The 22,375-nt window shown below is 40.5% G+C and overlaps 3 protein-coding genes across 23 annotated transcripts in view; 2 read left to right on the forward strand and 1 right to left on the reverse strand.

Annotated features, from left to right (window-relative positions):
* NIF3L1 (NGG1 interacting factor 3 like 1) overlaps positions 1-3,087 on the reverse strand; it is an 11,995-nt gene extending 8,908 nt beyond the window's left edge. For 2 of the 8 annotated variants that reach the window (XM_040562420.1, XM_040562421.1), the window contains exons 1-4: positions 2,953-3,087; positions 1,676-1,723; positions 667-935; positions 96-528 (exon numbers count right to left, since the gene is read on the reverse strand). In XM_040562420.1, the coding sequence (XP_040418354.1) occupies positions 96-528; positions 667-935; positions 1,676-1,721 (748 nt within the window). In that variant the 5' untranslated portion in view covers positions 1,722-1,723; positions 2,953-3,087. Of the gene's footprint in view, positions 1-95; positions 936-1,675; positions 1,724-2,952 lie in introns of those variants that run through there. The other 6 variants (XM_040562422.1, XM_040562423.1, XM_040562419.1 and 3 more) reach the window with 4 other exon arrangements.
* PPIL3 (peptidylprolyl isomerase like 3) lies at positions 681-7,968 on the forward strand. 6 transcript variants are annotated; one of them, XM_040562473.1, is made up of 7 exons: positions 681-774; positions 1,675-1,722; positions 2,952-3,026; positions 4,532-4,625; positions 5,248-5,315; positions 5,772-5,890; positions 7,560-7,968. In XM_040562473.1, exons 2-7 carry the CDS (start codon positions 1,720-1,722, stop codon positions 7,684-7,686), a joined length of 486 nt encoding a protein of 161 aa, XP_040418407.1. In that variant the 5' UTR covers positions 681-774; positions 1,675-1,719; the 3' UTR covers positions 7,687-7,968. The 6 variants fall into 6 exon arrangements, with proteins under 6 accessions (XP_040418407.1, XP_040418412.1, XP_040418413.1 ...); XM_040562478.1 differs by having other exon boundaries at positions 719-934; XM_040562479.1 differs by having other exon boundaries at positions 719-850.
* Positions 7,969-8,146: 178 nt separating this feature from the next.
* On the forward strand, positions 8,147-22,292 carry CLK1 (CDC like kinase 1). Of its 9 annotated transcripts, none has more exons than XM_040562427.1 (14): positions 8,147-8,264; positions 10,155-10,296; positions 12,464-12,627; positions 12,827-13,055; positions 14,131-14,221; positions 14,638-14,704; positions 16,280-16,396; positions 17,229-17,395; positions 17,468-17,562; positions 17,648-17,777; positions 18,132-18,214; positions 18,739-18,818; positions 21,736-21,826; positions 21,912-22,292. In XM_040562427.1, the coding sequence occupies exons 3-14, from the start codon at positions 12,470-12,472 to the stop codon at positions 22,125-22,127; spliced, it is 1,524 nt and encodes a 507-aa protein (XP_040418361.1). In that variant the 5' UTR covers positions 8,147-8,264; positions 10,155-10,296; positions 12,464-12,469; the 3' UTR covers positions 22,128-22,292. The 9 variants fall into 9 exon arrangements, with proteins under 9 accessions (XP_040418361.1, XP_040418363.1, XP_040418359.1 ...); XM_040562429.1 differs by having other exon boundaries at positions 12,470-12,627; XM_040562425.1 differs by lacking the exons at positions 8,147-8,264; positions 10,155-10,296 and adding an exon at positions 11,043-11,236.
* Positions 22,293-22,375: the final 83 nt, after the last annotated feature.

Below are 22,375 nucleotides of genomic sequence, written 5' to 3' on the forward strand. Positions count from 1 at the left end.
GAAAATGAGAAGATCCCCCCATAGAATAATTTGATGAACATGGTGAATACTGATGAGTAATTTGAACCAATATTTTGTTTTTAACAGAATCTCACCAAGTCCCTTTGTTAGCCAGTTATTGACGCCATGAGGTACGGCATCATATGCCGTGTGTGGGGAGTAAATCCCGATTCTGTGCTCCAGAGCTCGGACCACCAGCCGTTCCTTCCAGGTCTTCCATGTTACTCGCTTGAGCGGTGTGAATATAGGGGGGTGGTAAGAAAGAATAAGGTCTGCTTTCTTCTGCACTGCCTCCTCCATTACCTCCTCAGTGAGGTCGTTAGTGAGGAACAGGGTCTTCACAGTGTGCGGTGGGCTTGGTTCCACCAGCAACCCCACATTGTCCCAGCTTTCAGCCAGGGAGAGGGAAGCAAAGTCGTTCAGGGCAGAAACGAGTTCCCCGAGATTCATAAGGGAGCGCGAAGGCAAGCGGCCCGCAACACGGATGCAAGACAGAGGTCGGCTCACCAGCTGCAGCATGCGGGTAACCTGCAGAGGGGAGAAGATGCCGGGGGGTGAGCGCGGGTACTTGCCGGGCCGCGAAGGCAGAGCCTTCGGGCTCGGAGCGCCGCCCCGCTGCCTCACGGAGGTGCGGGCAGCCTCGAACCGCGCGGTTCCGCCGCTCACCTCACGCCGCAGCAGCTTGGGGCCGAGGGGGCAGAGCCTGCGCCGGGCCCTGCCCCTTCCGTCGCGTGGCTGGGGCAGGGGTCCGCCTCTGCGCCGCGCCGGCGTGAGGTGCGGGGCGGGAGGGGCTGCGGGCCTTGCGTTCAGGCGGTAGCGGGGCGAGGCGGGAGCGACCCGGGAGGTTGAGGCGAGGGGCGTGGCCGCGGCTCTGCGGCGGTGGGGGTTCTGTGGAAGCACCCTAAGTCCGCGGGATCGGAGCGTGGCCGTGCGGGTCAGGCGGGAGCCCAGGGCAGGGCCCTGGGGTGCTTCACCGGGCCCTGTGGGGGTCCCGGTCCTGCTGCTCCGCAGCTGGTGGCCGTCCCCAGCGGCCGTGGCGGCTGGCCCGGGCTCGCCGCGGGCGCCATGGTTACCTGAGACGGCCTGCCAAGGCAGAGAGCTGGCCTCTTTTTTTGCGTGTGGGGGGAGGTATGAAGGTAGAAGAAGTTGGCGTGTAAAAGTCTGATTTTCACACAGCTGCGTCTTTATTATCGTAATTCCGAATGGTTTATGGGAAAGTCGTTATTAAGTTAAAAAAAAAAAACACCTTGGATCCTGTGCTTGGATGCAGGTGCCTGTCTGCTGGAGGCTCTGACGCCTGTCAGGTGGTGGCTTTGAGATCATGCTTCTATATAGATACTGGCATGTATTTTTTCTCAATGAATCTGCGTTATTTATAAAACTATAATCTTTAGAAAAGGTGTAAGTATTTAGTATAAACTCATCTGAAGAAAGGCTTTTTTTTTTGTGGTCTCCCCCACACACACTTTCTCTAAGCTGTTTTGTTGTTTCTGGTTCTTTATGTGCTGGGTGGTTGCTTAATGCAAGTAAGACGTTTATCCACAGAGTCACTTGAATATTACTGTAAAACTATGGTGAAAAAGCTCATAACCACACAAATGTTTCAGAATCGGAAAGAACTGGAAAATGCTGGGGGGAAAAATGAACAAAACAAATTTCACGTTTTCTTTGCAGGCAATTGCTATATACAAAATTACCTCAGCGTTTTGATGAGCAGACATGGTGAGAACAATAGCACTTTTTATATATTTTTATATTTTCTGAAATGTTCGCTTCTTGGAAAGTGAATAGCAGTTCTGCATCTCAAAGGATTACGTATTTTACTCTGATGCTGTGAAGAATCTCTAATGAAAAGTGCAGGTTTCCATCTAAGACTTGTACAAGATACGGTGAAAAGGGAAATGGGTTAATTTACAATTTCATCAGTCTAAAATATAATTGGACTTCAGCTCTCAGTTAGTAAATATTAATCCTAGCTTGGCTAATGCTTCATAGTCCAGTTTGTTTCTTTTACCACAGAGACATTGTTCAAGTTGCAAGCTCATAGTCCTGCTTGAGTGCATGTAACATAGATACTTGTAAGTATACTTGCAAGTATAGATACTTGCAGGCTTTTGAAAGCTTAGCAGATCAGGAACTAGAGGTAGGACTATTTGTCTTAAACTATATATATACCTTTGTAACGTCTCCAAAGATATTGCAGACAACTATTTTCTCTGCTTTGCTTTTATACTTCTGGAACAGTAGGCCAGTATCATCATGATGCTGATTTTTATTAGTTTTTCTGTACAGTTATTCCTAGCATACCACTACAGTAATTGTTTTCACATAGCTCAGCACTTTTTGTGGAAGCACTATGATATATATTGGGCATATAGAGAGATATATTTGCCTTGGTAGCTAGGTAACTGTCGTTTTAAATTTTATGAAGACTACATATAAATTCTTAAGAAAAGTGTGTGATTTTGTACAGTTATTTGTTTGTAAGGGCAGACTATATGTAATGCCATTCAGAACTATCCTATTGCTCAAAAGGCTGTAATCAGGTAGTGCCCATCACTTGTTCCTCTGCTTGTAAACTAGTGAGGTATGTGCACCACAGTGTGGCCTCCCGAAGTAGATAATTACCTCGATTCTTCAAATTTGCAGTGAAGTGACTGTGTAGGTCCAGTTCACAGATGAATAATGTGTTTCTGGATTGCAACAGTATGAATCAGAGGTTCTGCATTTCAATGGCAAACTTGATTTGTCCTGAAATTAAATGAAACTGGCGTTTTCTGGTGATGGCAAAAGGTTTGCGACAGTAGCCTTGCCTATGGCCAAAGATTGAAACAATGGTTATATGCAGTGGGATTTTGCTTATGCTCTCGATAGGACTGGAAAATAAAACTGAGTCTATTAACTGTTAGCATTTAATTTCTGATTTAATTATTTTTGTTACTCTTGCTCAGGCTGTCACGCTGCACACTGATGTAGGAGATATTAAAATTGAATTGTTTTGTGAGCGTACACCGAAGACTTGTGAAGTAAGTCAAATAACAGGAATGAGACTGTCTAGTGTTGAAGCAACGCATTAGAAAGGGTGAAGACCACAGAGAAGGTGAAATGACTGTCCTAGTTTATCTTTTAATATAATGGAATATTAGCATTTTAAGCTGGTGTGGAACTTGTGCAGCATATACTTGGGTGCTGTGTAATAGTGCCTAAAGGTTTGCTGCCTGTTTCTCGCCAGATAAGGTTTGGCTAAGGGTTGCTTATCTCCAAGTTTTGGTGTATCCCAAACTGCCCTTTGCCCTTTAGGTGAAACATGGGTTATGGCCTGGGATTCCCATATTTGCCTTGGTTTGCCTGCAATGAGTCAGATTTGACTTTCCTTAAAAGTAAGAATAACTAGCTTAAATTGAAATCAGTTACTTTTATTGAAAAAAAAGAGAGGCTTGAAGCTATTGATTACAAAATTACAACACATTTACAAAATAAAAATGTTGAATGGAAATGATATTTATGATCATGTTTCAGTCCTCATGCTTGTTCCTCAAGTCAGATGGCCTTGTGCTGTAAAGCTTTATTTAAAATCCTTTGTGTCTGTGACAGTGTCAAAGGAGCAACTCCAGCATAATTTGAGTATGACTGTTCTGTGGCAATACTCTGTGGGATTCACCTAATGATTCTTTAACCCGTCATAACCTTCTTCTATAGGAAACAAAAGAAATAGGAGCTCTAAACACAAACTGCAGTCTATTGAAATAGATATTGTAAAATACTTTTATTGTGTTTTTACAGCTGTTTCTCTTTTGGCGATAGGTGCCACACAGGACTTTTTAATCCATAGATAGTTTTAGCAGTCAGTATGGCAGAGTAACTTGTAAATTTATTTTTTCCTTCATGTTGTAATTCTGTAGTTCTAATGTTTCTTTAAGCCAGATTAAGTACTATTTTAGTTTGAGGCTTTGAAATTTGATATCTCAGAGTTTTCCTGATCTCAGGTGCAAAACCTGCTTCTTTGATTCTGAACAGTCCATCTTTGAACTGAAGTGAAATTGTCTTTCTCTAAAGGCATTTTCCATGCAAACTAATTGCCAGTACTTATCAGTAAGGATAAAGGTATCCAAATTATGTTTCATAAGCTATGTGAGGTGTAGATATCCTTTCAAAGAAATGCATGTTCCTGCACAAAATGAAAGAAAATATTTATGAATCCCTCATCAGATCTGTCTCCTGGATCATGCTATCTGTGAACAGTTTCACCGTTGCCTTTTTCACTTCCATATAGCCTGTAGATAATTTTTATTGCATTTGGTACTGTTTATAGCAATGACAAGCTCTGAAGAGGGAAGGAAGAGGCCTGAGTGTTATTTATATTTTTTAATAGTCAACAATAGTCTTGGACAGTGGACAAATGCCATTACATGGTCACAGTGCAAAGCAGAGGCAAAAGTGTTCTTAGTCTTGCCAATGCATTTTAGTAATTTTTTTGTAACAGAGGACATTATTTCTGAATATTTTAATACAATTTGTTTCATTTCCTTAGAATTTCCTGGCTCTGTGTGCTAGTAACTACTACAACGGCTGCATATTTCACCGGAATATAAAGGGCTTCATGGTTCAGACAGGGGATCCATTAGGTAAATTCTTCTGTTAATGTCTCTCTATAGTAAAGTTATATAAAAGTAAAACAAAGTATCAAGAAATATAAATAAATTATAAATATCAATAATTATAGAAACAAAATGTTAAAAAAAAAAAAAAGATTATTGTATTGTTAATAGAGGTTTTAATGATATGAGCTTACTGGAAAGTTTCCTGTGGTGAGGTTACAGAAGAGCATCCAGTTCTAAATAATATAATGCAGTAATAAAGCATTCTGTAAATTTTGAGTTTTTTCAGCTCTTTCCACTAAATATGACTAGTAGCAGTTAACTATCGTGGTTTCTCTGTTTTCTGGCTGGAAGGCTACACTGCCTCTAAAGCATTTGGGAAGATGTCCCAGATGCTATTAACTGTTTAGGAGAATGTCTGATTCAACTGTGTGTCTGTCTGCAGTCATACTGAATTTAATTTGAGGATATATCAGTATTTTTATATAGAGTTCTGGCTCTGCTCAGTATCAAGCCATGAGAACAGGATCGCTGGCTCAAACAAAATAGAGTCTATCTGGGACCTTTGTTTTAAAATTTTATAATGGTACCTCATTCCTGCATATCCCAGTCTGAAAATCATTAATATATTGCGGTTCTTCTTTGTCAGGTACTGGGAAAGGAGGTAACAGCATCTGGGGTAAGAAGTTTGAAGATGAATTCAGTGAATACCTAAAGGTATTTCTGTGCTCTCAATATGCAGTTACGTTTTCAGATTAATTTTCTTTACAGGCTGGAGAGTGATCAGTGTTGTGCTGGATTTAGTTACCTGTTTTGTAATTGTGAAATAAAGTATAATCCCAGAGGGAAGGGATAGAAAGCTCGTTATTAAAATAGAAACAGGCACTGTAATACTTAGCAAGTTAGATTTGAGGGTTATCATTACTGAGAACAGAAGCAGCAATTTTTAACAAAATATTTTTCATGCACTAAAGGCAAAGAAATAATTTTTTGATGTAAAAGCAAATTGGAGGAGCTAGTTGTTATAACGTGGGTTGTGATAGAATGTGGTATTAACAAGAATGGGTTTTAATAATGACATTGAGGCAGAGCAATAAGTCACTGAGCACTTGGTACAGGTTGATGTCCTGCCTTCACAGGCGGTTATTCATGTTGATTTTTTTTCTCTTTCAGCACAGTGTCCGTGGGGTGGTTTCAATGGCGAACAATGGCCCAAATACCAATGGATCACAGTTCTTCATCACTTACGGCAAGCAACCACACTTAGATATGAAGTACACTGTCTTTGGGAAGTGAGTGATCCAACCATTTGCCTCCTAGCCATAGAGTGTGACGGATGTGAATATTTCAGGGCAGATGCAGTACAAATTTAGAAACTTTGGGTTCTAAAGCTCTTTAAAATATTCAATGTGTATATGTAAATGTATGCTCTTGCACTGTCACCGGAATTAGTTATCCTAAAATGCTGCTCCATTTTTCTTAGTAGTTGGGAATGCAATTGAAATAGGCATATTAAAAATTACCTCAAGAATGGAGCTGGGTTGAGTTTTTTTGTTATAATTTTTTTTTAAGCTAGTTGTTCCTGCTTGCCATTTTGTACTGTGCCCAAATGGGTGCATCCTAATTTTTAGCAAACTCAAAAATAACTGGATACACAGTTGTAGGGTTTATTGACAAGCAAGAGTCTGATCTGGAACTAGGTATGTGGATGGGTGCAGTACTGACATGGTCATACTTCTATTTAGATGGAACTTCCTGTTGAGCAGATAAAACTTGCGGAACTGGCAGTTCGTAAAATTAGATTAGGTTATTTAAGATGTATCATTATTTTAAAACATTATGTTAATAGAAGCTGCTGATAATATACCATCCCTAAAGCAAATGTTTAATTTTTGAGTCTTTCAAATGCTGCTTTTTCTTTCTCAAAATCATGGTAATATCTTTTCTTTTGTTTGTTCTTAAGAAGTCTGTAGCATGCAAGTGAATCTAGTTGAGAAAAAGCTGTTTTTTTCAAAGACTTAAATATTCAAAGGAAACTGGTGAAAATTGAAAAATATTATTTCCTTCCACCTGCTTTGTATATAGGCAGGTGGAAGGTATAGGCAGGTATAAGCATAGGTGTTCCTTTCATTTCTGAGTTTGTTTAGAAGTGATTGAAAGGGTTTTTTGGACATCTTCCTTAGAAAAGAGTAGAGGCGCTGACAGATTAACTTTGCCAGATTTTCTGTGGCAGTTTAAGATACTCCTGACCCAGTTGCAGAATCAGAACAGAATATGTAGTCCATGCTCCATCCCACAATTCAGCATCCAAGATTCAAAGAGCTGATGAATGTGACAGTGAATTGAACTGTGAATGGTATGTGTTTTCTGCAAAGTCCATTACTGGGAAATAAATTGCCAAGACTTACACAAAAGGTGAGAGGTTTATTAGAATAATCCCTCTTACCACTTCTTCAGCCCGACTGGGCATCTGAAAGCCTAAACACAGTTGTGCCATTAGACTTACACAGTTATTGGTTCTTTCCAATCTTGTCTTTGTGCTGGAAGCTTAGTAATTATAATTGCACATTTGGAAGTTGATTTTCCAGCCATGGGATTTCAGTAATTCACAGTGAGGTTTGGTTTGGCTAGTATCTTGTCAGTCAGTTGACTGGTCAGTCCTGCCTGCAAGGAAGTGCAGCCAGGGTCTTCACAGAGATGTGGTTGGTAGAAAATACGATGTTGTCAGGTCAGTGGAAATTACTCGTTCTTTTATCAGAACCTGTTATGGATGATTAACATTTCCTTTCAAAATAGGTTATATGCCATATATAAAGTTTTGGCTGCCTTATTTGTATAATTTGCTTGCAGAGTCTTTGTACTGTGATACCTAGCTAACTGTGAAGTGTTTTGAGATACATCCATTGTGAAAGTTCAATCATTATTAGAAGGAGATTCCTAGCAGTTCTGCTTTTCTTCCAGAGTTATTGATGGCTTGGAGACCCTGGATGAGCTGGAAAAGCTGCCTGTGAATGAGAAAACCTACCGACCTCTTAATGATGTTCGCATTAAAGATATTACAATTCATGCCAACCCTTTTGCTGTGTAACCACAAACAGTCTTGATGCATTCTTTAGAGATTGGTCAGGTCGACTGCTGGGTGATTATGGTGTTTAGAGTGTCATTAAAAAGGGTTACTCAACCTTGATCATACCTTTGGTCATTGAATGCAGGGTTCTCAGATGTTGTGACATTGTTTGGGAGTTGTCATAAGGGAGTCTCATGCTTCAGAAGACAGTTTTTCCAGAGTATATTCCTTGATTTTGACTTTTAAACTTTGCTTCTTGTACTTGTAAAACAAGAAAAGACTTTCAAAAATACATATATTTTTGCAAACCTTTGTTTTCTGCCTTGTCTTTCACTGTGATAACTGTGTTGAAACAATGGGCTTTGCTACAATTTCATAGTGTCAGTTTTCTGTAACTTTCCCATGTAAATTCTAATGTTCCTTACTTTACAGTTTTTTAGAAAATTCACTAAGATATGTAATTTTTTCCCCTAGGTGAAAGCAGTGTTACAGATAGAGGAAACTTTTCTCTGCTAGTGGATTAAAGACAACATTTAGAGGAGTTCTTGCTCTTGCACTGTCGTGTGTTGGAATGGTAACCTCTTCAGCCTCCCTGGAAGGTAGATCATAAACAATTGCTTTAGCCTCTGGCACAATACTCTTGGAATGAAATAGTGAGTGTTTGTGTCTTTATATAGCTGTTGTTTGAAACTAGGTAACCATGGATTTACTATAACTTGTTTTTCATCACATCATTGCACAAACAGTAGAGGGTAAACACAACAAAGAGTATTGACCGAAAGGTTATGGTCAGACTTCTAACCAAGAATATACTGATATACCCAAAATAATAAACGATACTATGGCCAAGGTGATATTGAAGAACAAATAAGAGAGAGATGTTCTTTGGTCCTGTTTGAGACCAGATGTTGTTGGACTCAAAAAAGTCTGCAAGAAGGTACAGAAATGTCTGGATATTGAGTGCACAGAAGGAAAAATAAAATACATACATATGTACGAATATGTATATTACTGATCCAATGCTCAGTTCACTTAGTATAGTAAGCATAAAATAAACTGACTTAAGCAGGGAAAAGTGCAATTTGAATGCATCAGAAAAGCAGTTCTCCACCTTGGGTATGGTAGGCAAAGCAGTGTTCTGTTCTTCCCTGAAAACCTCCTTGTTGTAGATTTAAAAAATGCATTTTGGCATCAGTTTGTTTTATTGAAGCAGGAAAAATCAATTTGTTTCCACAGAGGTCCATTTTCTGGCTATAATACAGAGAGGTGAGAGTATACATTTCCAATTCCAACCGTATATGAGACACCCACAATTTCTGCATCCATCTCTCTGCCTTTTAAAATAAAGAGGTGAAATTATTTGCAAGAGAAAGGCAAAGGTATGCATGTACAGGCTTCTGAGGAGTTAACGAGCAAAGGCTTAGTGTCCACCAGAGTAGATCAGTACCCTCTCTTTGGGACAAAATTTCTGTATGGATGAATGAATGAGGAATACATCCATTCTGTTGCATCTCTTAGTATTGTTCTGGAGTTCAGGTGTGTGTTTAAGGAAAGAAAAAAAAAAGACATTTGAAAGAGCCAAAATGTTGTCAGCAGAAGTCTTAAGAGATTTTGTGCCTCTTTGGTATGTGGTATTGCGTAAAGCTCCTAGCCCTTGCTCCAGACTTCCTACATTTTACCCTACCATGTCAGTCAGTCAGGTAAAGGATTTCATTATTTTAGTTCTGTGCTCTTCCTGTCTTTTTCATGTTACCAGCACATAACAACAGGAAGTAGACAGAAGCAGGCAACTGCATGTTGGGCTGACACACTGCCACTACTGTTATGCAGAAAGAAATACATACTGAGAATTTGCCTACAGTGCAGAGGAATTAATAGTTCCTCTAATTTAAAATGCTGACATCTAGCACTGAACTCAGTAAAATTTCAGGTCTGCTTTTTACCTCCACAAAAAGACTGATTTATAGAATGTGTGAAATACAGGAACAGCAAGCAATTTGCTCTCTGCATGATACATAAATTTAGATACTTTCTTTTTTTATCTAAACTTGCATATTGAAAGGGGAGTGATCTCATGGGACAGATTTGCATCCTGTTTTGAGTCATATTATGCTTGTTTTCCTGTTCATGGTTCTGAACCTCTTCCATGGGAACTTGGAATACAACAGGAAAAATAATGGTGGGGTTGGTCCCGTCCACTTCTGAAAGAAAGAGAGACACATGAGTGGAAGTGTAATTTTTTGGGCTGGTTGATGGGTACAGCATATGTGCAGTTTAGTTCTTGCATACAGCTATAGGGTCAGTTGGGGAAAATTAAAAAAAAAAAAAAAAAAAAAAAAAAGAAAAAGACCTAAAAGCGAGGAGGGTCGTTTATAAAGGCTTTGAAGTGTTTCAGAATGTTTAGTGCTTCCCAGAATAAAGGAATATCTGGGTTTAGAGAACTGATATGCATAGACTGTTGCAGCGTTTCAGGACTCCTTTATCCTTAGGTGTGCTTTTCCCACATAAATGAGATGGCAGACAAGATGTTGGACAGCTGGGCTTTTGGAGAACTGAATTTCAGGTGTGGTACTGGATAGCTTTGCTGAGGTGGTGGCTGATGGGTGGCGGAGCTCGTGCCATGAGAACAAGGTGAGCAGAACCCAGGGGGAGGTGGGCTGTCTGGTACAACTGCTCCCCCGTGCCTGCAGTGAGCAGGAAAGCAAGGCTTCGTTTTGTGGGAGGGTTTTTTTTTTTTTTTGTCTTGTGGGCATAGAAGGCTGATCTGTATGTTTATTTAAAGAGTTGTATTTATTTTGTTTTACAGTGGGTATTTATGTTCCACCGAGCTTTGAAAACATGACTAAAAGCTAGTAAAAGATTCCATGACACATCAAAAAAAAGTGGTGGCCAACTATTTTGATTAAAAACATTTAAAAATGATTGGCATTAAAAATAGAGACAGCTGTAATTTGTTAGTCACCAGTGGTACTTTAAACTTGTGCTGCTTTAAAGCTGACTGGGTATGTGCATTAACAATTTGTCTGGGCATGTAGAGAGGCAAAAAAAAAAAAAATCAGGCTTTTCTTGCCAAGGAGCAAAAATGATGACGTCAATGAAGAGTCACAAAAAGCAGCCTTCTGGTGGTCACTCTTAAAAGTGGGTTAGCTTTATTGTTTTCATCGTCGCGCTACGCGATGCTGAAAAGCCCTCGGCAGGAGCCCAGGGGAAGGTTTTTACACCGGGGCTACTTGCAGAGCCAAAATTTTCCACCCGGTGTCCCAGGAGCTGCCGTGAAGCCGCTGCCGGCGGGGCCTGGGCAGCAAGGAGGTCGCGGGGCTGCTGAGGGGCCGCTGTCGCCGGGCCCGCCTTGCCTGGGCCCGGCCCGGCCCGGCCCGCCCCGCCGTGTGACGCGGCCGCGCTCCAGAAGGTTCCTTGGCAACGCCATTTTGTGGCGAGCTGCGGCGCGGCGGCGGTGCTGTGGTGGAGGTTCGCGGCAGCTCGGAGGAGGACGGCGGGTACCCCCAGCACAGCGAGTACCCCGAGCAGCACAGCGGGTACCCCGAGCACGGCTGCACCCCGAGTTGCTGAGGTCGGGCGGGCAGGGCGCAGCGCTGCCGGGCGGCGGGGGGGAGCTGAAGGACGCGGGCGAGCTGCGGGATGGGACGGGGCGCGGCCGCACCGCAGCTGCCTAGGGGCTGGGGGCGGCCCGGGGGACGCCGACGCAGTGCGGGGACGGGGAGGCCTCCTGCCGGGGTGAGGGGCAGCCCGTGGCCGCGTGGTTCGTCTCGGCCCCGCCGACTCGGGTGGGCGCTGGACCCCCGCCTCCCCTCGGCCGCCATGTTGTCTGCCCGCGCCTAGTGCCGCGCCCCGACAAAATGGCTGTGGCCGTCGCTCTTAGGGAGCTCCTCGCGGGGCCGAGCGGAGCCCACAGCCTCGTCCTGGGGCAGGGACCCCGGGGGCGATGGCAGCCACCGAGTGCCCTGAGACAGGCGCCTCAGTCACCTGGGGGCGCCGAGCTGGCCGGGGGCGTCGTCAGGCGTCAGCGACCTGCTGCGGTACCCCGCCGCGTTTGCCCGAGCCGCATCTGGCGAGCCGTGACCCATTTACGATCGGACAATGAAGGAAAAGATGTTTGATAAGAGACTTACGTTTTTTAGAAAGCCAGTAATTAAGTACCTGGTAGATGCATGAGTTTTACTGCCACTTCGAGTTAGCACTGGAAATACTCCAGGAATCTGCAGAAAAGCGTGGTAGAAGTTCATGACAGACTCTTTGAAATCTTTATAAAGCACAGTGGGCAATATTTCACACAGAATCACACAGAATGGCCCAGGTTGGAAGGGACCTCTGAAGATCATCTAGTCCAACCCCCTGCCAAGCAGGATCACCCAGAGCACATTGTGCACGGTGGCATCTAGGCAGGTTCTGAATATCTCCAGAGGAGACTCCACAACCTCTCTGGGCAGCCTATTCCAGTGCTTTGTATGTGTTTTTAAGTACACATAAGCTTTCCATTTTCCCAGTGCACACACCTTTTATTATAAACGAGGGTGCTTGAGCAGCTTTGCAGAAGTAACATTCTCAGTGTGTGTTTGGTACCTGGTCCACAGTGCTTTCATTTTTAAGAGGTAGCTTACTGGGTTTTATTCACATACCAAAATAGTCATTTTGAAATGAATTGAATTTTAAAACGATGTGGAGAAAGGAGGGAAAAAATGAAAGTTGGGTAGTTGAGGAAAAATCGTCATTATACTTTCAGTTTGATAGTAATGGCTTGTCTATGGAAGCTATTTCAAAGAGCAAAATACTTTTTCAGTTACAGATGCGGCATTCCAGGCAAACTAATTATCCTGACTGGGATGAAAAAGAAAGTTGGGATCGCAGAAGATGTGACAGTGGTCATAAGAGGAAGAGGAGATCGTTTAGTGGTACACAGGAGAATAAGCACTTCAAACATGATCTTTCTAAACTTCCTGATAGGTAAATAACATTATGATTTCTGATACAAGTAGGGACGTGATTCAAGATTTTACTATTCTGATCTGGTCATCAGATAACATACTCATTTTTTGAGTTGGAGATATTTCAAGATAGGTGTCTTACACCCTAAAACAAAAAGCTGTCTTGATAGAGATACTGGAAGTTATGTAATTAGGTTTACTTAATCTTTTGTTTGTAGTAACTGTTCAGAATCCAAATCCATAAATGAGAGAGACCATCATGAACGACGCTATGTTGAAGAATACAGAAACGAGTACAACCAAGGATATGATAATGGACGTCATCACAGAGACCGTGAAAGTGGTTATCACAACCATAGTAGCAAATCATCGGGATATAGTGGGAGGAGTAGTTACAAAAGGAAATACAAGACACATCACAGTGCCTGTCATCATCATTCACAAGTGGTATGACCAATTTTAACTTAGGATTTTGTATTTTAGAAAAATAATCTCTCATCTGGGCAGTAGTAATTGAGGGGGTTTGGGGAAGTCTGTCGATAATATTTATAGATTAGTTCTTTCGTTTATATTAATAGATTTTTTTTGCTATTTTTTTTTCCTCTTTAGTGAGAACATATGGTTTGTAGGTATGCTTGTGATACCACAGAACATAGTCTTGCTATTTGTTCATTGGATATATTTGAGCCGATCAATGAATAAAAACCATCAATTGGAGTACTTGAAATACAGGCATCACTTTCATGCCTTAAAAACTTACAATTACGTCAACTATTTTTTTGAGCCCTACCTAAAAATCCAAATACAAGCTTTCAAACTTGCTTTTGAATAAGTATCACTGAAATAGCAAGGATGTCAGATTTTTGCACTTTTTTTGGTATTGATTAAGATGTTTTAGGTCTCGGTGAAAGTCTGTAGAATCGGATAACTACGAAAACTGTCCAGTAGCAAGGGTAGTTTTTCTGAACTTTGTCATATATTTAACTGTTAAAAAAGCTGAAGGTAGGATTTATAGTTAATATCTTCAGCTGAGGCAGACAAAAGTAAATAGATATGCTATTTTTGTGATTAAAAAGAATAAACAAACACAAAACTGTGATTAAATATTTAGACCAGAGGTTTAAACTTATTTAAGGTGGGTATTCTAGTTTGCCCACAAGGGTAATTTATATAAGATAATTATTAAATCTTTTTGCTATAAGAAGTGAGGACACTGAAATCCTAAAGCAAAATTCAGTGAACCAATCTTTTAAAAGAAAAACAATTGTGTTGTAATTTTTTGTTGCCTTGCCACTTTGAGTATCTTATCTGAAAATCTGTTCCTTGCCATGTTTTTCTCCTGTAACATAAACTATGTGCCCTGTGAATTTCTGGGGACTGAATTTGAAATTGCTCCTGCCAACCGTTTGTGGCCTGGCGTGTATCTGAATGCCTGAATATCTCCCTGCTGAATGAATTTCGTATTCTGACCTGAATTGACTCGGGTTTATTGATTGGCTGGACGATCTTGGTGCCGTTCCAGAAGAGTCATCGAAGGAAAAGATCCAGGAGTGTAGAGGATGATGAGGAGGGTCACCTGATCTGTCAGAGTGGAGACGTACTAAGTGCAAGATGTATAGACTATTTTTCAAAACTTATTAACTTTTCAGATAGAGTAATTTCTTTTAGCATAAGATGTGAGGGGGCTTTGGAAGTCTTTTCTTTCTGTCTTTTTTTGTTTTGTTCTGTGGGGGGATTGTTATTCTTTTTCTGTAGAACTTAAATGCATTTCTTGTTTCTTTTTCCCCTTTTTCCCCCAAAAATAGTAAATGAAGTTAATGAACGTTCTAGAATGAGATCCCTGTAAATGTGCCTTGATGAGAGATGTCCAGTAACATCTCTCAAACTAGATGTTTACATTTTTAAAGATGCACAGTCTAGAATAATCTTCAGTGATAGTATTTATTTTTGTTTTTATTTTTGTTTGCTTGTTTTTTTAATGGCTGAGTAACTTCACAACTTGTGCGATTGACAGTCCTTTTCTTTTTAGATGAGATTGTTGCTACTTTGGGTGAAGGTGCTTTTGGAAAAGTAGTAGAATGCATCGATCACAAAGCGTAAGTCTTTTTTAATAAATACCTGTAATTTTTCTTGCTGATACTGTCACAGTATGAATATCATGAGGTGCTTTCAAATTGATTCTGTGAGTTTACCTTTACTTTCTCATGTACTGCTCTGTGTATTTCGTTACATTGTGACATAACAAGACAATAGGGTTTTTTTGATTTATAAGTGGCATCAGCATGGGAATTATGAATGCTTTGTGGTTGGAATTGGAGATCAAACTGTTCGAGTTGTTAACTCAGCTTTCCCCTTGGGGAAGGTTTCTTGCATGTTCCTTGGAGCGTACATGGTATGGTGTTAGAAAAATTTTATTGTATACCTTGAGGCAATGTGAGCACACGTTTGTGCTTAAATATAAAAAGATAAAAGTGAACAGTGCATTGGACAGAGGACTATTGCGGTAAGCAGTTCCACGAGGGGTCTGTGAAGATGCGTCATGATTCTTCACATATACTTGCACCAGCCCCAGTCCTGTGAGCTTTGGCATGGGGAGTCTTAGCCTGGCATTTGGGTCATCTGGGTCATTTCTCAGTGCCAGTTCTGCTCACCAAGTGGAGCCTTGAGTATTCGCATTTTGTAGTTGCTACAATGCAATGCTGCGACTGTTTCTTATCAGCAAGGGAAACCTCATTCCCTTACATGAAGTCACTCCGTCCCTGGCATTTCTGTTTCCAGCCAGTTTAACCCATTCTGCAGTTAGGCCTTCTTGCCGGATCATTTACTGCAGAAAAATTGCAATTACAATTTCCCTTTTAGTGGCCAGGTAGCGTTCCTGTTGCTGTTCCCAAATGTATGTTAGCACATCGTGGCAGAAAGAGCACCTTGACTTAACGGTTAGGCAGGACTGGTGGAGGTGCCATTGGGTGCATCTTCAGCCAGAGAACTTGTCCCTGGCAGAGGGTAAGGGGCTGACTGGTGGGTGGCCTAGACCTACTTGGCTGAAGGTGAGTCCCAGGCCCTGCACCTCCATGCTTCTGTTGAGTAGGGAGGAGGCCTGTGATACTTTGTGGCATACATTCAAGTATCATCTGCAGTGAAGCAGTGCCCTTTGGGTTCTAAGAGTATATTATAAATCAGTAATTCATTTTTGTTTGATGGCAGTTTTTCTCTGTAAAATAGTATGAAACTAGGTTGGTTGTCTTCTGGTTAGTGTAGAAGGCATTTGATATCTCAGTTCAATTTTTGTTACTTAACTGAAGAAAACCTGTCATTTTTGACAGTCGTGTTGGGCTGCAAGAGGCAGAAGTTCCTGCAATAGCAGTCCAGCATACATAAACACATGATATGGGGTAAATCAGTATTTTAATCTTTAAGAATACCACCAACGTACAAAGTATCAAGTAAGTTTAAGAAATGAATAGTTGATGAGAGACCAAGTTTTAGTTGTGCTTTTGTGTATATAATTTTTTTTCAATTGAGAGTCAGTATGTACTTAAAAATGCTTTCTCGTCTTGATAAGGTTCACCGATTAATTTTGTTATTAAACAATGTATATGATGGTAATTACTGAATACTCTTAGTTGAAACTACTCATTGTTCTAGTGACTGTTAAAACCTGTGTATTTCAGGGGAGGTAGACATGTAGCTGTGAAAATAGTAAAGAACGTTGATCGGTACTCCGAAGCAGCACGTTCAGAAATACAAGTACTGGAACATTTAAATGCATCAGATCCCAGCAATACATAGTAAGTATACAAAAACGACTGTACGTTACTTTGGCGTTAAAAATACTCTAATTTTCTATAGTGTGTGTGTTTTAGAAAAAAAATCAAAACACAACAAGAACCCTACTTTCAGTACCGCAAACTCAAATTCACTAAATAGTAGCTTTGAGTATATTTTTTCCTAAATCATACCAGGTTTCTTCCTTTCTGTCTCAGAGATCTTGAGGGCCCTTGCTGTTTCTTTTAAAGGCTGGTCTAATTCTTGCATGTGTGTGTACAGCTGTACACCAGCCACTCTGGTAGTGCAAGCTTTCGTGCAGCACAGGGCTGCCCAGCCTTGCCAGGCGCTAGCTGTTAGTTCTGGATTGGATCAAATTTTCACATGATCTTCCTCAGACCTGTGAGACTGATTTAGGAGTCTGCTGTAGTGAGAGCAGTTGTACTAATGCGTGAGCAGATTTATCACAAGTGGAAGTACTACCTCCCTTATAATGTTCTTGTTGTGTGGTTTAGAAGAGCTTAATCAGTTCTCCCAGGGCTGCTTTTTAAGTGTCATCGCAAGGGGTCTCAGTGCTTCCAGCAAGTTTTTTGTTGTTATTGGCATTGTCCTCCTGTTTCTAATTTCTCAGTTCAGGAAAAGTTTTGTATTCTGAACTTGGAGCATCTCACCTGGAACCAACATTTGTTGGGGTTTTTGATTGTTTTGAAGCTCTGCTACTTGAAGTAGGTTAGTGTACACGCAGGGGAATGTTAAGCCTCTAAAAGGCCATAGTTGACTATGTCATATGATGTATACGTGTCAGCATTATGTAACTTAAGTGTTGAAATTCGTATGTTTTCCTGCTTTCTGCAGTCGCTGTGTCCAGATGTTAGAATGGTTTGAGCACCATGGACATGTCTGCATTGTTTTTGAGCTACTGGGACTCAGTACCTATGACTTCATTAAGGAAAATGGGTTTTTGCCATTTAGACTGGACCACATTAGACAGATGGCATATCAGATATGCAAATCTGTGAACTGTAAGTATATTCCTTTTTTTATTCGTTAAATTTTCTTCACGGACTTTGCTAACAACGATATTTATCTTGCAGTTTTGCATTTGAACAAACTGACACATACAGATCTCAAACCAGAAAATATTTTGTTTGTGAAGTCTGATTATGTAGAAGAGTATAACCCCAAACTGGTAAGTTGCTGTCATCTTCCCTATCCCCCCCTCAGCCTTCTGGGTTTATTTTGTCACTTGAATCTCATTGTCTGTTTAATTTCAGAAACGTGATGAGCGTACACTGAAAAATCCGGACATCAAAGTTGTGGACTTCGGGAGTGCAACATACGATGATGAGCATCACAGTACTTTGGTGTCTACAAGACATTACAGAGCTCCTGAAGTTATTCTAGGTCAGTAGAAGTCTCTTCAGTGCAAGAGGAACTGTGTGCTTTTTAATTCAATGCTGATAATTTTAAGCACGAACCACATATGGGAAAACTGACTAAAAAAAAAATAGGTCTTGTTTATAAATGTGCCTGGCTAGGCAGGTAAGCCTGGCTAGGTGGAGTACTACCTATTTTCATAGTGGAAACGAGCTTTGTGTAGTCCGTCATGTTGATGAGATTTCATCTGTAAGATTTTTAGTATGCTATTGAAAAGCGCTACCTTTTAACTAGAATTGTGCTCCAGAAATACAGCTTGCTCAAGCTGTTGAGCTGTTTGTAGTACAGTGTAAAAATGAGCTTCTGAATTTTTTTTCACAGCACTGGGATGGGCACAGCCATGTGATGTTTGGAGCATTGGTTGTATCCTCATAGAATACTACCTGGGATTCACTGTATTTCCGGTAGGTACCTGAACCTCAAAGAGATGCAGCACAACTTAGTAAATCCCTTTAGACATTGATTGAGTGGAATGGGGGGGTGTGCAAGATACTGTGCTGTACTGGTCTGTGGTGCCAAGTTGAGGAGAAGAGGAGCTTTCTTGGAAGAGGCTACAGGTTATATACAGTAAGCAGTGTAGCCAGCTTGATGAAAGGTTATCCCACTCTACTGAGACTAACAAGGTTTCTTCTCAGAGCCATCAGGTATTACTCAAGCATGCAAACTGCTTGTTCTGACAGTAGTGCTGGAAGGTGAAATTTATGAACCAAAAAAAAGGGCAAAGCAGGGTAAAAGAGGAAAACAAACAAAAAAGTACATTGTAACTCAGTTCAGGTAGCAGATAACTACAGGCTCTCTTTATTCCTTAATCAGAAATTGATTATTGGTTGCAAGGTATATATAGTCCAGAGCTGGAGGAGTGTTGTTTTGTGGCTCATGGTAACTTCCTCTAACAACGACGGTAAATGTGTTGTTCTTTTTCCTCCAGACCCATGACAGCAAAGAGCACCTGGCAATGATGGAGCGAATACTGGGGCCTTTGCCTAGTCACATGATACAGAAAACCAGGTAAGTACATTTTACCTTTATGACTTCATTTTTAAATTAAAATACTTACAAGTTTGGTAAGGGACAGAACAAAAGGTAAAAGATACAAAAAAGGAAAAGGGGAAAAAAAGGGAAAAGACAGACAAAGGAAAAAGACTATGGAAAAGAGAAAGGGTAAAAGGAAATAAAAGGGAAAAGACAGACAAGGGAGAGGGGCAAGGGGAAAAGACAGAGAATGGAAAATACAAGAAAAAAATTTAAAAGAAAAAGATGGGAAAAGATGGACAAGACAGAAAAGGGAAAGAAAAGAAAGGGGAAAATAAAAGAGAAAAGAAAAAAAGGGAAAAGAAAGACAAGGTAAAAAATATGAAAAAGGAAAAGAAAAGGAAAAGGGAAAGGCAAGGGACAAAGATGGGACACAAGAGACAGGACAAGGGAGACAGACGGGATGAAAGAGACAGACGGGACAAGACAGGAAAGGAGATGCAGACAGACAGGACAAGAGAGACGGACAGATGGGCGGGGCAAGAGGGACAGCCAGCCAGGATAAGAGAGACAGAGAGGGGACCAGACAGGACAATGGAAAAATAGAAGTCATCCAAGGGAAAAGGAAAAAGATGAGGGAAAAGAGATGAAAAAGGAAACAAGAAAAAGTGAAAAAGAAATTATAAGACCACGGAAAAGAAAAGGGAAAAAGACAAGGGACAAGGCAGGGAAAAAAAGGTAAAAGATACAAAAAAGGAAAAGTAAAGGGAAAAGGAAAAACGGACAAGCGAAAGGCAAGGGACAAAAGAAAACAGAAAAGTTAAAAGGGAAAAGAGAAGGAGAAGGACTGACAAAAGACAAAGACGAGGGAAGAGACGAGAAAAGGTAAAAGATAAGGGAAAAAAGAGAAGGGAAAAGACAAGACAAAAAAGGAAAAAGGCAAGAAAAGGAGGAAAAGAAAAAGGGAAAAAGGAGACAAGGGAAAAGAAAGGAAAATAAATGAAAAAGCCAAGGCAGACAAGGGACAAGACAAGAAAACGTAAAAGAAAAGGAAAAAGGAAAGACAAGGGACGAGACGAGGGAAAAGACGAGACAGAAAAGCAGAAAGACTGACAAAAGACAAAGAGAAGGCAGACAAGAAAAGGGAAAAGAAAAAGACAAGACAGACAAGGGAAAACAAGAAAAAAGAAAATAAAGGAAAAGACAAGGGAAAGAAAATAAGAGAAAAGAATGGGAAAAGACAAAAGACAAGGGAGGTGGCAAGACAGAAAAGGTAAAAGATCAGACAAGGGACAAGATGAGACAAAAGAAGACAAAAGAGGAAAAAGAAAGAAAAGGGAAAAGACAAGGGAAAAGTGAGGGAAAAGACAAGACAAGGGACAAGACGAGATAGAAAATGTAGAAGATAGAAAAAGGGAAAAGACACATGACAGGACAGACAAGGGACAAGACAAAAAAGGTAAGAGAGAAGAGGGAAAAGAAAAAGGGGAAAGAGGAAGACAAGACAAGACAGAAAAGGTAAAAGGGAAAAGAAAAGGGGAAAGACTGACCAAAGACAAGACAGACAAGGGAAGAGACGAGATAGAAAGAAAAGGAGAAAGGCAAGTCAGATGGGACAAGACGGACAAGGGACAAGACAAGAAAGAAAAAGATAAGAAAAGGGAAAAGACAAGGGACAAGACAAGACAGAAAAGGGGGAAAGACTGTCAGAAGAAAAGACAAGATGAGCAAGACAAGGGAAAAGAAAAAGATGAGGGAAAGGACAAGACAGACGGGAAGAGACAGATGAGGGAAGAGACAAGACAGAAAAAGTAAAACATAAGGGAAAAGAAAAAGGGAAAAGGTGGGTCAAGAAAAAAAGGTAAAAGATAAGGAAAGGGAGAAGAGAAGAGGGAAAAGATGAAAATACAAGGGACAAGAAAGAAAAGGTAAAAGATACAAAAGAGGAAGAGGAAAAAGGAAAAGACAAGGGAAAGGTAAGGTGAAAGAGACGAGGGACAAGACAAGGGGAAAAGACAAAGTCATCATACATGGGAAAAGAACAGGATGAGCGAAAAGACGACAAACGTTAGAAGATGGGAAAAAGGTAAGAGAAAAGACAACAAGGGACAAGGCAACAAAGAAAAGGTAAAAGACAAGAAGGGAAAAGACGGACAAGAGAAATGCAAGGGAAAAGATACGAAAAGGGAAAAGAAAAAAGGGAAAAGCTAAGGGACACAACAAGACAAAAAAGGTAATAAATAAGAAACAGGAAGAGAGAAAAGAGGGAAAAGTGAAGAAAGGAGAAGACAGACAAGGGAAGAGACAAAGGTGAAAAATACAAAAGAGGAAAAGGAAAAGGGAAAAGACAAGGGAAAAGAACTAGGGAAGAGAAGACAGAAAAGGTAAAAGATAGGAAAAGGGAAAGAAGGGAAAAGAAGGGGAAAAGGGGAAGACAGACAAGGGAAAGATGAGTGAAAAAGACAAGACAGAAGTAACAAGGCAAGAAAGAAAAGGTAAAAAAAGGAAAAGGAAAAAAGGAGAGAAAAGATGGACAAGAGAAAGGCAAGGGAAAAGAAAAAGGGAAAGACAAGGGAGAAGACAAGACAAGAAAAATGAGAGAAGAAAAGATGGGAAAAGAAAAGGGGAAGGACAAGGAAAAAAGACAAGTCAGATGAGGGAAAAGAAAAAGATGAGGGAAAAGACATGACAAGACAAAGAACAAGACATAAAAGGGTAAGAAAAAGGAATAGGAAAGAATGAGAAAAATGGATGAGAGAAAAGAAAAAGGGGAAAAGACAAGGGAAAAAAGGAAAGGGAAAAGAAAAGAGAAGGGCAAACCGATGAACTTATGTTTAAAATGTGGAACATTCCCACGTAGGTATTTTCCATTGTGAGTAACATGCTGATAAACATATTTGGGAGGGGGCAAAACAGAATTTTTGAGTAACAAATCATGATTCATTTGTTCGAGGAAACGCAAATATTTCCATCGTGACCAGCTGGATTGGGACGAACACAGTTCTGCTGGTAGATATGTCTCTAGACGCTGTAAGCCACTGAAGGTAAAATGACAGAAGGGAAAATGCTTTGGGAAAGGGGAACTGTAATTATGAGATTAAAAAAAAATTTTGTCTTTTATTCATGAAGGAATTCATGACATGCCAGGATTCTGACCATGAGAACCTCTTTGACCTCATACAAAAAATGTTGGAGTATGACCCAGCCAAACGCATTACTCTTGAAGAAGCACTAAAGCATCCGTTTTTCTTCCCCTTCAAACAAGAAAAAAATGAGCTGTCTCCGATAGCTGAGCATGCTGATACAGATGGTATCAGTCCACCAAAGAAACATAAAAGATTTTAAATATTTATTGTGTACAGTTACTTTGTAAATGCCCTATTTTGTATTAATGCCTCTCTTTGGATAATTAAGTTTAACTTAGCTGCTGACATAAAAGTTATTTAAGAAAAAGATGCTGATGAACCTGATCGTGTTTCCTTAATAAAATCTCAATACATTTTTTTATATTAATACATGGAAAGAGCACCATCCATCTTATGAAATAGACCTCTCCTAAAAAGGAAAAACAATATTACGTTTTTTATTGAATT

The sequence above is a fragment of the Cygnus olor genome, chromosome 6 (genome assembly GCF_009769625.2).
Source record: "Cygnus olor isolate bCygOlo1 chromosome 6, bCygOlo1.pri.v2, whole genome shotgun sequence".
NCBI classification, from domain to species: domain Eukaryota; kingdom Metazoa; phylum Chordata; class Aves; order Anseriformes; family Anatidae; genus Cygnus; species Cygnus olor.

Bases quoted from the DNA above. Each gene is read 5' to 3' on its own strand.
- PPIL3 (XM_040562473.1), top strand. The intron at 3,027-4,531 runs GTAAGTCAAATA...TCATTTCCTTAG, and splicing joins GTACACCGAAGACTTGTGAA to AATTTCCTGGCTCTGTGTGC. The intron at 5,316-5,771 runs GTATTTCTGTGC...TTTCTCTTTCAG, and splicing joins AATTCAGTGAATACCTAAAG to CACAGTGTCCGTGGGGTGGT.
- CLK1 (XM_040562427.1), top strand. From the start codon at position 12,470: ATGCGGCATTCCAGGCAAACTAATTATCCTGACTGGGATGAAAAAGAA. The intron at 14,705-16,279 runs GTAAGTCTTTTT...TGTGTATTTCAG, and splicing joins GAATGCATCGATCACAAAGC to GGGAGGTAGACATGTAGCTG. The intron at 18,215-18,738 runs GTAGGTACCTGA...TTTTTCCTCCAG, and splicing joins TGGGATTCACTGTATTTCCG to ACCCATGACAGCAAAGAGCA.